At 40.6% G+C, this 15,499-nt stretch overlaps 3 protein-coding genes across 6 annotated transcripts in view; all 3 read left to right on the top strand.

Annotated features, from left to right (window-relative positions):
- LOC118208844 (olfactory receptor 186-like) overlaps window positions 1-3,148 on the top strand; it is a 31,260-nt gene extending 28,112 nt beyond the window's left edge. The window contains exons 1-2 of one of the 3 annotated variants that reach the window (XM_035383771.1): window positions 552-811; window positions 1,545-3,148. In XM_035383771.1, coding sequence (XP_035239662.1) covers window positions 1,575-2,519 — 945 coding nt within the window. In that variant the 5' untranslated portion in view covers window positions 552-811; window positions 1,545-1,574 and the 3' untranslated portion in view covers window positions 2,520-3,148. Of the gene's footprint in view, window positions 1-551; window positions 816-1,544 lie in introns of those variants that run through there. The other 2 variants (XM_035383770.1, XM_035383772.1) reach the window with 2 other exon arrangements.
- Window positions 3,149-8,717: 5,569 nt separating this feature from the next.
- On the top strand, window positions 8,718-11,538 carry LOC118208843 (olfactory receptor 52I2-like). Of its 2 annotated transcripts, none has more exons than XM_035383768.1 (2): window positions 8,718-8,899; window positions 9,204-11,538. In XM_035383768.1, exon 2 carries the CDS (start codon window positions 9,234-9,236, stop codon window positions 10,176-10,178), a length of 945 nt encoding a protein of 314 aa, XP_035239659.1. In that variant the 5' UTR covers window positions 8,718-8,899; window positions 9,204-9,233; the 3' UTR covers window positions 10,179-11,538. The 2 variants fall into 2 exon arrangements, with proteins under 2 accessions (XP_035239659.1, XP_035239660.1); XM_035383769.1 differs by having other exon boundaries at window positions 8,759-8,771.
- Window positions 11,539-13,552: 2,014 nt separating this feature from the next.
- LOC118210255 (olfactory receptor 10G4-like) lies at window positions 13,553-15,266 on the top strand. Its single transcript, XM_035386280.1, has 2 exons — window positions 13,553-13,656; window positions 13,929-15,266. Exon 2 carries the CDS (start codon window positions 13,934-13,936, stop codon window positions 14,885-14,887), a length of 954 nt encoding a protein of 317 aa, XP_035242171.1. The 5' UTR covers window positions 13,553-13,656; window positions 13,929-13,933; the 3' UTR covers window positions 14,888-15,266.
- Window positions 15,267-15,499: the final 233 nt, after the last annotated feature.

Genomic DNA, 15,499 nt, shown 5'->3' with positions numbered 1-15,499 from the left:
AAAAATGTAAGACTCTTTGTTAATATCTGACAATGGAAGGCAGCTACTTTGGGGGTACTTCATGAAGCTTGTTTAACAAAATTCAGAAAGTCAGCCGATTTTCTTTTCTGGTAACCTAAGCCATTAAAACTTGGAGCTAAAAAAAATGGCATTGGTGTTGCTAATCAACACAGTCGTTCCTTATTAGACATAGGTAATTGCCAATATACACATGCTTTTGTATAGGGTGGCAGTAATGGAGGTGGTCAGCAATGTTTGTTAAAACAGCCATTAGTTATGAAGCCAAAACTCAAGACCAGATGATTGGGTCAACTGCATATGCATTTATGAGGATGCTGCGGTAACTTGGTTGACCACATTGCTGACCACCTCCACTACTGCCACCCTATACAAAAGCATGTGTATATTGGCAATTACCTATGTCTAATAAGGAACGACTGTGTTGATTAGCAACACCAATGCCGCCCTTGTTTAGCTCCAAGTTTTAATGGCTTAGGTTACCAGAAAAGGAAATCGGCTGACTTTCTGAATTTTGTTAAACAAGCTTCATGAAGTACCCCCAAAGTAGCTGCCTTCCATTGTCAGATATTAACAAAGAGTCTTACATTTTTATCTGTAGGGAGGTGTTACAACTGAGAATCCCACATGGCTGGCAGTCTGCAAAGCAGTAAGCCATTAAATTGCTTCTTTTTTTATCCACTGTCCAATAGAACCGGGCCTTATTTACCAGTGTTTTCCCCAATGCAAGAGATCTTGGCTATAAAAGTGCATCCACACTGATTTGATCTTCATTTGAAGGCCGCACCACCATGTGAGTAAGTACGAAAGGTTTTTGATTTTAGGAAATGATTAAATTTTTAAGACACAAGTGGGCATAGTTTCCCAGAATATAAGCGTACTGTTTCACTTAAGGCAACAGCATTAGTGACTTTTTTTATGTTCACGTGTGGGGCAAAGAGAGCATTTCATTTTCTCAGAGAGAAGAAACCAACTTGACATTTAGTATGCATAAAGATAAACCGACATTTAAAGAAAGGTTTTAAAAGTAAACTTATAATATAAACAGTCTTTATTATTTTGTGCATAATGCTTTGCCTTTGTGATCTGAATGATAAAGCTTTGTATTTTGCATGCATACTGTATTTCTATATATTATGGATATGTTATGGATGGATGGAGTGTGGCACAGTGGGTAAGGAACTGCGCTTGTAACCGAAACGTCGCAGGTTTGAATCCCGGGTAAGGACACTGCCGTTGTACCCTTGAGCAAGGTACTTAACCTGCATTGCTTTAGTATATATCCAGCTGTATAAATGGATACAATGTAAAGTGCTAAGTAAAAGTTGTGTAAGTCGCTCTGGATAAGAGCGTCTGCTAAATGGCTGTAATGTAATGTAATGTGTACTATGTGTATTATTTTTTGATGTACAGGCATATACATAGATATACAAATATGAAATACATTCAAAGTATGTGTTAAAATCTAATAATCTGGGGGGTAGAAAATGCCTTACAGATACTTACAGTATTTTTCCCCATTTCAGATGCTTTGAACTCCAAAAGAGCCACCAAACATGTCCTCAGGAAATGTCACAGTCATGGCAATAACAGAATTTGTCATCAGTGGATTTGACACGGTTAGCAACCCTGTGACCATTGGGATAGTGATGATGGTCATTTACGCCCTGGTCATGGTCGCCAACATGGCCAACATCTGCTTCATCGCGCTGGACAAGCGTCTGCACAAGCCGATGTACCTGCTGGTCTGCAACCTGGCCATCGTGGACATGCTGTACAGCAGCAGCTGCGGCCCCACCATGATCGGGGTGCTGATCGCGGGCGTGAAAACCATCGCCTACATCCCCTGCTTCGTTCAGATGTTCGCCTTCCACCTGGGCGCGGTCATGGAGATGTTCGCCATCGCCGGGATGGCTTTCGACCGCCTGGTCGCCGTATCCAGCCCCCTGCGGTACCACAGTATTCTGACGAACGTGCGCACGCTCCTGCTGATGTTCTCCCTCTGGGTGGTGGCCTGCGCCTTCGTGGCCATCTTGCCCGGGACCGTGATACCGCTCCCGTACTGCAAGACGACGTTGCCGTACGCCTTCTGTGACTACGCGGCCCTAGTCAGGGCCACCTGCGTCGACCCAAATTACTACTTCTTCCTGGTCACGGTCATAATGTTCCTTGTGCAGTTTTCCACGTTCAGCTTCATTTTCTTGTCTTACCTGAAGATTGTGTTCGCCATCTTTAAAATGTCCTCCAAGACCGACAGGAAAAAGATGTACAGCACGTGCTTCAGTCACTTGATCGTGGTCGTGTGCTATTATGTTCCGATGTTCGTACTCATAGTTCTGACCAGGCTGGGAGTGCAACTGACAAAAGAGGAACGACACGGGTTACTGATAGGGGCCATTCTAGGCCCCTCTCTTATCAATCCCATTGTGTATTGTTTTCGAACCAAGGAAATTAAAAACAAAATCTTAAAAATATTTACAAAAGTTGAACCCATTGATTAAACAGCAGGGCAGACATTTGGCTTTACTGTGTGTCTTTATTATTTACATACACATCAAGTAAAAGCATGACTATGACTTTGGCCTGTCTGGTCATTTATTAGGCCCCTGTGCTTTCTGTAAACTCTCACTAATGATGTCGCTGTTTTTCTTTTTGCACCTTGGTTTTTTGAGTTTACATGTGTATTCGTTTTTATTTGTAGAGAAAGCCACACCTTCATTGTGCTGAAAATAAAAAAGGATCAACACTTATTTTCTTAACTGTAATCAGTAACCACAACTGGAACGGTAACTGCTGAAATAGACCCATTACTGTCTATATGAGAATACTCCAGAGAGCAGTGGTGTGATTTCAATACAGTCTCACAGGAAAGCAAATAAAATCATGAGTGCGGTCAGCTAAGACTGTCAACACAATATCTCCAAATATAGAATGTTTATATGCAAACTCCCCCCTCCCCTCTCCCTCATGCCCCACCATAATTTTTACAAAACAGTGACATTCCTTGTGTGGATATCCAGAAAATGTGTCCAGAAGTCCTGCTTTTAAAAAGTGTATGAATACAGTATTTGAATCTCTCTAAAATAGACACAGATTTTGCGTGTGTGAAGCAACAAAACTGACTGAATAAATCTTATACAGGAAAGTGAAATGGAGACTGTCATGTCGTTTTTGCAATGTTGTCTTCGAGCCAGGCTTTCAGATAAATATACATTGTGTTTCTTTTTGTTAATGTCCTCTGACATTGACCTTTCAACACAGAAATAGTATTTCATAAGTGTTTTCTACTTCTGAAATGTACAGTAGGTGCTTCAGTATTTTTTCCAATTTTTCAACATTAACTTCTTTAACACTAAAGATGAGAAAAATGCCTTTCAGTTGTATATCTCACATTTTCCACATTTTAAAAAACACATATCAATGTTATACATTTTGAAAATAAAACTATAAACCCTTGATACCAATCCTTCAGTATCTTCCCAAATCTTCATAATTTCTTCGCAATACCAAAATTTACATATAAGGGAGTCGCTTTGAATCTGGCACTTCAAGCATCTATCTCAGGAACTGGTATCAAATTTATGAATTTTATTTCAACTAGAATATACTCCTGGCATGAAGTTACATTATGTACATTTTCATCAGGAGTAATTTTATGTGTGACTTGCACATTCTTTCCATTTAATTTTAGCATTTACAACTCTGAGATCTTTACTCCATTTACTTTAAACTTTTTCTAATAAATTGTCATTCACTTCTGATATGAGCAAAATATACCTATCAAGGTTCTCTTTTCATCAGGATTAAATGGGATTTTTTCACTTGCAGTTGCAGGAATAGTGGATTGTCCAGGTTCAAAGTTTTGCATTATCCAGTTTTGCAGGTGCATTTAAATATTTCTGCATCTTTTAGCATATATTTATCCTTAACCTTTTGAAATGGGCAAACTGTATGTTTTTATAATATCTGATACATTCTGAATTACACAATTTATCCATAATTGCAAGTATAGTTTGATGTTTTTAATAGTTATTGATGACTTATTCTACATACGAATACATTTAATAATGTTTAAAGGAGTAACATGGTGGTTGAACGTGACACTTCCCAGTTGTCTTTAGGCAACAACAAAACAAATGTGCATAATTTTTTTATTATTTAGTCATTTCAATGTACTTTAAAACGTATTTTTCTAAGCCTAAATTTCCCACTATAAAAGTTCACCCGAACCGTCTGGGCGTGGTAATGAGAACTGTCAGTTAGCTATGATTGACAGACCGTGCCCCGTTACCATAGCTACCCCCATGATAAGCGCTCTTTTTGGGAGACTTTTCACAAGCTAGCTAGCTTAGTAGTATATCAAGTATCGATAGATAGCTAAGGTAAGGACGTTGACTTATACCCAATTATAATTTTTGCTATCTAGCTAGCCAAGTTAAGATAAAAGCACAACTATAACGTCCTCATAAAAGCAAACTAGCTAGCTAACGTTATCGATAACATTGCCTTATGAAAGCAAACTACCTAGCTAGCTAACGTTAGCTAGCTAGCTAGCTAAATGAATATAACCAGAAATAATCTAATAGTCCTTAAAAGGCACTCTAATTTAAGTGAACCTAACGTTAGTCAAATATTTGCATTGTCTTGCCCGTAAGCCAGCGGTGCAAACTATGGGTCTTGAGTTATCCATGGGTTTACGAGGCGTGGAAAGGGGAGTGGTTACTGTGTTCGTGACGCATCAAGTTGACAACTTTCTCAACCGGTTGAAAATAGGTCGATAAATTTAAAACGCATATTTCTCCAAAAATACAGAACGGACGTATTTAATACTTCACTCATTGTGTTTCTTCAATGCCTCTTGTGCCTGCTGGGGAATTGTAGAAAAAAATAACTGATTTTTTCTTTCACTGTCCTTGATATCAACTTGGATTTTATTTAGAGATGACATAAAATGAGGTTTTCAGTGTCAGGAAGTATGCTAACAATTCCAATTTTTCTGTCTAATAATGTATGCATAAAAAGTCTAATAAAAAAATATATATATACATTGTGTTTCTTTGTGTGTACATGGTAGATATGGAAAGGGCACTGTGTGGTTGTTGCCATAGCATGTGTTCAGGTATTACTTTTTTCCTCATCAATCCATACCCCTGTGACCCCTGTGCAAAGTGAAAGCACTGTTAATACCATTCATTTCTCCTCATTGCTTTTCCACCTATGCCAGACTTCACCAACTGATCTTGCTTGTTTTAATACAATTGTAGCCCAATGTGTATAGCTGTAGGTCCGGACAGCTGTCTCAGGCTTTCTGTGAACCAGCCTTGCAGGGCTAATACAGGCCTGAAAATATTGACAAACTGCGATGGAAATGCCCACAATGAAACAAGACCAGGTGAAAACCTAGTATATGGCTGGACCGGCCGACCAATGGTGTAACTTCATCACTCAGTCACAGACATTCGCATTTGTAGGGCTGGCCCCGCTGTTGCGGTCCAGCCAAAAAGTAAACTGTGTTGCAAGTATAGGGTCCCTGGGTCACTTATTGACAGAATAAACTATGATCTTGTTGATAGATTGATTGATTATAATCTTAAAATCACCTCAGTCACCGCTTACCTTAAAAGAAATTTTGACTGACATATGTTTTACTGGTACAGTCTAACCCGCACATTGCAGCATTTTTTCAATTAGAATGGCCTAAACTTATTTCAAGTGGGTAACTATGGAGAGTCTGAATGTTGTAGAGAGATACACACATTTGTCAATAATACTAATCTCTCTCCATAGGAAACCTCCTCCATAGCGGTTGGCCTATGTATTTGTATTTTGCCTTTGTATTGATTTGCAGAGACCCTTCTCTCTAAGGGGACAAGTGGACCAAAACCATGCCAGGATAACAGAGCCACCCACTCACTGTAGTGGTCAAGCAGGCCTGTACCATTCTCTTGGTGTACGCCACACTCACTCACTTGTCGAGAATATGGTGAAGGTTGACCCATCTGACCATATTACTTTTTCTGCACCACTGAGCTCTCAAATGTGCATTCGTCTTTGTAATGAGGTGTTCATGCGCTGCAACTATATAATAATATCCCTTTATATGTACTTGTCGACGGTCTGTTCTCGCTGACACAGTCTGATCACGTCCTGCATTGACATTATCAGTCACCTGAGGAAGAGTTGCTCTTCTGTTTATCCTTAAATATCACACTAATGCACGAGCGTCACGGTCATCGAATGTGTGCTTTCGACCACGATTTCTGACCCTATTTACTGATGTCTCCCACATATCTCAATGCAGATGTCACTTTAGTTACTGTTCCTATTTAAACACTAGCCAGTTGTACAGCCTTTGTGACTGAAGCTCCTCTGCCATCCGTGCCCCAATAATGAACCCTCTTTCAAAGTAACTTAGATCTTTTCCTCTTGCCATATTGTTTCATAATCGAGGTCAACTTTGCCTGCTCAGCATTTTTGTATGGTACATGCCACAAAGCATGATGGGATGTTATTCTTACATGGTGTATGTCGCTAAGCTGTCAGTGCCATTTTTTAAAGCCTTGAGAAAATCTTGATCTTTGTAGTGTTTTATGTGGCAGGTTTCTCTGGGGGGAAAAAAGTAGGCCTACATTCCCTGGAATGTCCAGTGACAAAAGGTCAAGTGACACAACGTCTGTGTTGGCACAGACACACTGTTGTGTGTCACACCTGAAAGGCAGAGGGCATTCATTAAGCCGCTGAAGCCTCCCTCGTCAGGGCCAAATCTGCGGCTCAGGAGTGTGATGCTGCTAATTGAGTGCGCCTAACGATGTGTTGACAGCTTTCCATAGGCCTCTGAGGAGAGGGATGGGGTAACTGCACCACTGAGAATGGCCCACGCTCGTCAGCTCAGACCTGCGGACATACTGCATGAGAGACACCATACGTGTCACTGTTAGAGATTTGAATACATTCACTGTAGCGCCTTGTTATTTTCATGAAATAACTTTTTATAAACTTTTTTAAACTGCAACCTTCAAAGAGAGGAAAATACAGCTACTTAAACCTGTACTTCCAACTACACTACAACTACTATACTTATTATTATTATTATTATTATTACATACATGTATAAAACCTGTTTAATGTAATGAAAAATGGCCATGATGCGCAGGTGACCACCATACAAAGGTGACCACCAAGGCAGGTTCAACTGCATTGTACATGACCGACACCCATGTCCCTGCCAAATTACCGAAGTCTTTTTGCCTCCATCAGCTTTTCTAAACACGCTAATTTTTATGTCAAGTGTCAGCATGATTGGCTTACCAGCTGCCATTTTAAATCAATAGTAGTAACTTTCACAGAGTAAGAAAACGATGATGACAGCGTGCCGTTAAATGTGCGGTGACCGAGACATCCGAAGCAACGCAGTGTTATCACAACACAAATGCAAATCAGAAAGCACATTAACAAGCAACAAAAACGCAGATACAAATATGAAAACACAATGACAAAAAAACAAATACAAAAAAGCGTGAAACAAGAAAATAAATCACTGAAACACAAAGCCCAATGCATGCTGGGATAGGCTCCAGCAGCCCCCCGCCCCCTCCCCCCCCCCCCGTGACCCTGCTCAGGATAAGCGGGTATAGATAACGGATGGATGGAAGGATGAACCACAACGACAAGAGAAAAAAAAACACAGTAACAAATTGCAATGCAACCGCAAATTGCAAAGAAACTGTAAATCGAAAAACACGACAACATTACAGAAATGCGCTGCGTGTCCGAAAAACGACAAACGGAAGTGTTTGCTTTGGACCAAAATACAGGCAGCACTAGCCACCGCTGGGTCGAGAGTGGAGAGCTTGGACCAATATATGAAGGACTGGACAATTTATATCGCAATCCATAATCCTTCCAGGAATTATTCATCTATGGTAGCTAAACGAAAGAGCGTAATAACAAAGCGGAATGAGATGGCTTCAATACTTTTCCCTCCCACTTTAGTAGGAACTATAAATAAAGTATATGAATATAAGTAAAGACGTGTGTCTGAGAAATTGTTTGCAGGCTTGTTTTGTCAATATCATGTCCACTGTGTATCGGATGAACCTCTTGAAAATTGGAATGAATCCTGAACTTAGTGTATACGTATCGGAATTAATCACCATTAATCATTCTTCCCTAACAGAAGATGTGTTCTTTCCATCAGCAACACCAAGTTACTGCAGCATCCTCATAAATGCATATGCAGTTGACCCAATCATCTGGTCTTGAGTTTTGGCTTCATAACCAATGGCTGTTTTAACAGACATTGCTGACAACCTCCATTACTGCCACCCTATACAAAAGCATGTGTATATTGGCCTATGTCTAATAAGGAACGACTGTGTTGATTAGCAACACCAATGCCGCCCTTGTTTAGCTCCAAGTTTTAATGTCTTAGGTTACCAGAAAAGGAAATCGGCTGACTTTCTGAATTTTGTTAAACAAGCTTCATGAAGTACCCCCAAAGTAGCTGCCTTCCATTGTCAGATATTAACAAAGAGTCTTACATTTTTATCTGTAGGGAGGTGTTACAACTGAGAATCCCACATGGCTGGCAGTCTGCAAAGCAGTAAGCCATTAAATTGCTTCTTTTTTTATCCACTGTCCAAGAATAGAACCGGGCCTTATTTACCAGTGTTTTCCCCAATGCAAGAGATTTTGGCTATAAAAGTGCATCCACACTGATTTGATCTTCATTTGAAGGTCGCACCACCATGTGAGTAAGTAAGAAAGGTTTTTGATTAAGGCAACAGCATTAGTGACTTTTTTTATGTTCACGTGTGGGGCAAAGAGGGCATTTCATTTTCTCAGAGAGAAGAAACCAACTTGACATTTAGTATGCATAAAGGTAAGCCGACATTTAAAGAAAGGTTTTAAAAGTAAACTTATAATATAAACAGTCTTTATTATTTTGTGCATAATGCTTTGCCTTTGTGATCTGAATGATAAAGCTTTGTATTTTGCATGCATACTGTATTTCTATATATTATGCATATGTGCACTATTTCTGTACTATGTGTATTCTTTTTTGATGTACAGGCATATACATAGGTATACAAATATGAAATACATTCAAAGTATGTGTTAAAATCTAATAATCTGGGGGGTAGAAAATGCCTTACAGATACTTACAGTATTTTTCCCCATTTCAGATGCTTTGAACTCCAAAAGAACCACCAAACATGTCCTCAGGAAATGTCACAGTCATGGCAATAACAGAATTTGTCATCGGTGGATTTGACACGGTTAGCAACCCTGTGACCATTGGGATAGTGATGATGGTCATTTACACCCTGGTCATGGTCGCCAACATGGCCAACATCTGCTTCATCGCGCTGGACAAGCGTCTGCACAAGCCGATGTACCTGCTGGTCTGCAACCTGGCCGTCGTGGACATGGTGTACAGCAGCAGCTGCGGCCCCACCATGATCGGGGTGCTGATCGCGGGCGTGAAAACCGTCGCCTACGTCCCCTGCTTCCTTCAGATGTTCGCCTTCCACCTGGGCGGGGTCATGGAGATGTTCGCCATCGCCGGGATGGCTTTCGACCGCCTGGTCGCCATATCCAGCCCCCTGCGGTACCACAGTATTCTGACGAACGTGCGCACGCTCCTGCTGATGTTCTCCCTCTGGGTGGTGGCCTGCGCCTTCGTGGCCATCTTGCCCGGGACCGTGATACCGCTCCCGTACTGCAAGACGACGTTGCCGTACGCCTTCTGTGACTACGCGGGCCTGGTCAGGGCCACCTGCGTCGACCCAAATTACTACTTCTTCCTGGTCACGGTCATAACGTTCCTCCTGCTGTTTTCCACGTTCAGCTTCATTTTCTTGTCTTACCTGAAGATTGTGTTCGCCATCTTTAAAATGTCCTCCAAGACCGACAGGAAAAAGATGTACAGCACGTGCTTCAGTCACTTGATCGTGGTCGTGTGCTATTATGTTCCGATGTTCATACAAATAGTTCTGACCAGGCTGGGAGTGCAACTGACAAAAGAGGAACGACACGGGTTACTGATAGGGACGATTCTAGGCCCCTCTCTTATCAATCCCATTGTGTATGGTTTTCGAACCAAGGAAATTAAAAACAAAATCTTAAAAATATTTACAAAAGTTGAACCCATTGATTAAACAGCAGGGCAGACATTTGGCTTTACTGTGTGTCTTTATTATTTACATAAACATCAAGTAAAAGCATGACTATAACTTTGGCCTGTCTGGTAATTTATTAGGCCCCTGTGCTTTCTGTAAACTCTCACTAATGATGTCGCTGTTTTCTGTTTGCACCTTTCTTTTTTGAGTTTACGTGTGTAAAAATGAGTCCAGAAGTCCTGCTTTTAAAAAGTGTATGAATACAGTATTTAAATCTCTCTAAAATAGACACAGATTTTGCATGTGTGAAGCAACAAAACTGACTGAATAAATCTTATACAGGAAAGTGAAATGGAGACTGGAACAATTCATTTCTGCCTGTGTCAACCAGCCAATGACAGCTGTCGTGTCGTGTCGTTTTTGTAATGTTGTCTTCGAGCCAGGCTTTCAGATAAATATACATTGTGTTTCTTTTTGTTAATGTGTTCTGACATTGACCTTTCAACACAGATATAGTATTTCATAAGTGTTTTCTACTTCTGAAATGTACAGTAGGTGCTTCAGTATTTTTTCCAATTTTTCAACATTAACTTCTTTAACACTAAAGATGAGAAAAATGCCTTTCAGTTGTATATCTCACATTTTCCACATTTTAAAAAACACATATCAAGGTTATACATTTTGCAAATAAAACTATAAACCCTTGATACCAATCCTTCAGTATCTGCCCAAATATACCAAAATTTACATATAAGGGAGTCGCTTTGAATCTGGCACTTCAAGCATCTATCTCAGGAACTGGTATCAAACTTATGAATTTTATCTCAACTAGAATATACTCCTGGCATGAAGTTACATTATGTACATTTTCATCAGGAGTAATTTTATGTGTGACTTGCGCATTCTTTCCATTTAATTTTAACATTTACAACTCTGAGATCTTTACTCCATTTACTTTAAACTTTTTCTAATAAATTGTCATTCACTTCTGATATGAGCAAAATATACCTATCGAGGTTCTCTTTTCATCAGGATTAAATGGGATTTTTTCACTTGCAGTTGCAGGAATAGTGGATTGTCCAGGTTCAAAGTTTTGCATTATCCAATTTTGCAGGTCCATTTAAATATTTCTGCATCTTTTAGCATATATTTATCTTTAAGCTTTTGAAATGGGCAAACTATGTTTTTATAATATCGGATACATTCTGAATTACACAATTTATCCACAATTGCAAGTATAGTTTGATGTTTTTGATAGTTATTGATGGGTTATTAAATGTATGTTCTCTGGCTGTGTTTGGCTCTGTGTGTCTGTGAAGACATCTGTGTCTGTTTGTGAGTGTCTGAGAGTCTTGTGTGGTGGGGGAGCAGAGGGAGGGGCAATGTAGATGTGTTCATGGTGGGGAATTATAGAAAAAAATAACTGATTTTTTCTTTCACTGTCCTTGATATCAACTTGGATTTTATTTAGAGATTACATAAAATGAGGTTTCCAGTGTCAGGAAGTATGCTAACAATTCCAATTTTTCTGTCTAATGTATGCATAAAAAGTCTAATAAAAAAAAAAATATATATACATTGTGTTTCTTTGTGTGTACATGGTAGATATGGAAAGGGCACTGTGTGGTTGTTGCCATAGCATGGAATCCTGTGTTCAGGTATTACTTTTTTCCTCATCAATCCATACCCCTGTGACCCCTGTGCAAAGTGAAAGCACTGTTAATACCATTCATTTCTCCTCATTGCTTTTCCACCTATGCCAGACTTCACCAACTGATCTTGCTTGTTTTAATAAAATTGTAGCCCAATGTGTATAGCTGTAGGTCCGGACAGCTGTCTCAGGCTTTCTGTGAACCAGCCTTGCAGGGCTAATACAGGCCTGAAAATATTGACAAATTGGGATGGAAATGCCCACAATGAAACAAGACCAGGTGAAAACCTAGTATATGGCTGGACCGGCCGACCAATGATGTAACTTCATAACTGGGCCGACCAATGGTGTAACTTCATCACTCAGTCACAGACATTCGCGTTTGTAGGGCTGGCCCCGCTGTTGCGGTCCAGCCAAAAAGTAACCTGTGTTGCAAGTATAGGGTCCCTGGGTCACTTATTGACAGAATAAACTATGATCTTGTTGATAGATTGATTGATTATAATCTTAAAATCACCTCAGTCACCGCTTACCTTAAAATAAATTTTGACTGACATAGGCTATGTTTTACTGGTACAGTCTAACCCGCACATTGCAGCATTTTTTCAATTGGAATGGTCTAAACCTATTGCAAGTGGGTAACTATGGAGAGTCTGAATGTTGTAGAGAGATACACACATTTGTCAATAATACTAATCTCTCTCCATAGGAAACCTCCTCCATAGCAGTTAGTGGATCTTAGTGGATGGGTTGTTTGGTCATTTAACATTTGCGTACATTTCATACGTTGGTTATAGGCTGTGTGAACAAAGCAGGCTTGACCTATTTAGCCAACATGCTAGAAGCTTTACCCCCTTCAGTAAATAGGCCGATATCAATATGATACTTTTCATCATCAAGCTACATAGTCAAGCAACACTTAGCATGAGATGTGAAGTCTGTCCTCAGAAATATTACACACATCAGGCATTTGAAACCATTTTATGATTATGCACATGATAACTACACAATAGCAATTGCACCTAGTTAGCTAAGCTAGCATACTGTTAGCTAACATTATGTAGCTAGTGCGCTACTTAACTCTAGGTTATTTGCGAGCTAACTTATGTAGCTCAGTGGTTTGAAGACGAAACTGAAACTACAATGGGGCTAGAACTTGTCATGATGAAACTGGGACACAACTACGGTCGTCCCGTGATCCTGTTACAAATATCATAAGTTTTATTCTTAATCAATCAGAGATCAGTGTGCCTAGTCAAAGCAATTGGACTTGTGATTTTTGATCATGTTTTTCTCTTTTCGGTTCAGTCTAGAATATTTTTGGATCCAGGAAACACACATTATTGCCTGCGTCTATTGTATACCATAGTGTGAGCTTTTGGCACTGAATTCACGCTGGTGTGAGCTTGATGAATTTGTACAGCACTCATAGGAAATTCACGGCAGAGCTATTCGGTAATACTATTTCCAGGCTGTGGGAGCCATCTTGTGATGGCGCCACTTGGAAAGTAAAAGATTAAATAGGGCTGATGGAACTACATGACCACGGTTCCTTCCTAGTTCTTGCACCATTCTGTGAGGCTACCCTATACCAAAAATAATATACAGGTGATTTGTCCTACTGATAGGTCTGCCATGATAGAATGCATTTTTAAAAAGTCTGAACTTAGGATAGTTGGACTGAAAGGTGGCCAAATAAAAGGTGGGGAAACTACCCTATTGGCATTAGCCAACGTCATGGGGGTATTCTTTTTTTTCTAGCCTCTGTGGCACCGATTCCTTGTGCCTTGTGTCGCTGTGGAGCATTCAGCCTATAAAACTGTGAGCACGGTAACTGAAAGTTCAGATGCACCGAGCACCACCCTGGTGAGTACATCTTCTTCCAGTTCCGATGTAAACTTGACCAATGTGACATTTTATTGTTGCTCTTCATACCTTCTATCAGTATCATTTAATTTTTTTTTTACTGTTAAATTGGACTTGGCTTCATATGATCAAAGTATGTGCAGTGGTCTTCCTCGACAATGGTGAACATGTTAACAGTGAACATCTTGGCACTTACTATCGTTGTAAGTTCACTTTTCACCGTTTGGAACGTGTGATTTGTCTCATCCTTGTTTTTTTTTTTTTTTTTCTAGATAAAATGGAGACCCTCAATAAAACCGCGTCCGTGGCGTCCGAGTTCGTCATCGTCGGACTGGACGACGTGCCGCACCAGAAGCTGGTGGGAGCGGCCATACTCATCACCCTGTCTCTCATTCTGCTGGGCAGCTTCGCCAACATCGGCGTCATAACCCTCAGCAGGCCGCTGCACACCCCCATGTACTTTTTCATCTGCACGCTGGCGCTGGTGGACATCCTCTACACTAGCAGCGTTAGCGTGACCATGCTTAATGTGCTACTGGGCGAGGACAGGACGGTGCCGTTCGGGCTGTGCATTTTACAGCACTTCCTGTTCCACCTGGGAACCACCATGGAGCCGTTCACCATTGCCCTGATGGCGTACGATCGCCTGGTCGCAATTTCCAACCCCCTCAGGTACCAGAGCATCCTCACGAACGCTCGTGTGTTTTCGCTCATCGCTTTCACCTGGGCAATCGGCTGTGCCGTCTCTGGGACGTTCACGGGATTCGTGGGCTACCTGCCCTTCTGCCGGACGAACGTGCTCCAGTATTGCTTTTGTGAATACGCGAGCCTGGTCAGGGCAGCCTGCGTGGATCCAGCTTACTACTTCAACACGGCGTCCGTCGTGTTCACCGTCGTGCTCGTCGGCAACTTTTTTCTGATCGTCTTCTCCTACGTGAAGATCGTGTACGAAGTGGTGAAGCTGTCCTCCGCCAAAGACCAGAGGAAAGTGTTCAACACTTGCTCCAGTCACCTGATAGTGGTGGTTTGCTTCTTCGTTCCCAAGTTCCTGCTGATCGTCGTCACCCGCGTCGGTCTCGTTCTCACCATCTCGACTCGGAACGGGCTCATCATCTGCTCCACGCTCGGCCCCTCGCTGGTCAACCCGTACATCTACTGCCTGAAAAACAAGGACATTCGGGGTCGCCTGCAGAGCGTGTTTAAGGGCTCTGTCATCTCACCCAAGTCTTAACAGGACACGTCCCCCAAGACCCCGTTTTTGTTTTTAAATGATCACCAGCAAATTTGCTTTATAATAACAGTGACAATTTTACCATTCGTCTCTCTCACTCAGGCGCCCATATACATGCACACACACACACACACACACAGACCTGTGAGTCCCAGAGCTAGCTGGTAAGGTGCTCTGCTTGGTCAAAGAAAGTGAGGAAAAATATTTGAGCTGAAACTTTTCACATACGCAATTTAACACTAAAATGTGGTTATGCATCATATTCATTATATTTTTATATGTAAGTTTCACCATGCTGAAAATTGTTCATAATATTATTAAAGTATATAACAGATTATTATAAACATTTTATCCAACAGATTATTTGCTAAATGTGATTAAGGGGAAAAAAAACCTGACAAAATAAACAAACAAAAAGTCTATACATGTTGTCAAAACATGAGCTTTGAGTTTCAGAAAAATTATCATATTTATTTCTGTTTTTATTTAAATCATTTTTGAGATATGTATTTTTATTTTTTAGAAATAGTCTACATTCATATTTTAAAAACATGTTTGATTCATTTTATGCATTTTCCTATTGCAGGTGGGGTTTGTGTTTGTTCTGTAATC

Source organism: Anguilla anguilla, chromosome 12, assembly GCF_013347855.1.
Source record: "Anguilla anguilla isolate fAngAng1 chromosome 12, fAngAng1.pri, whole genome shotgun sequence".
Classification (NCBI taxonomy): domain Eukaryota; kingdom Metazoa; phylum Chordata; class Actinopteri; order Anguilliformes; family Anguillidae; genus Anguilla; species Anguilla anguilla.
This window is presented reverse-complemented; position numbering and strand designations above follow the sequence as displayed.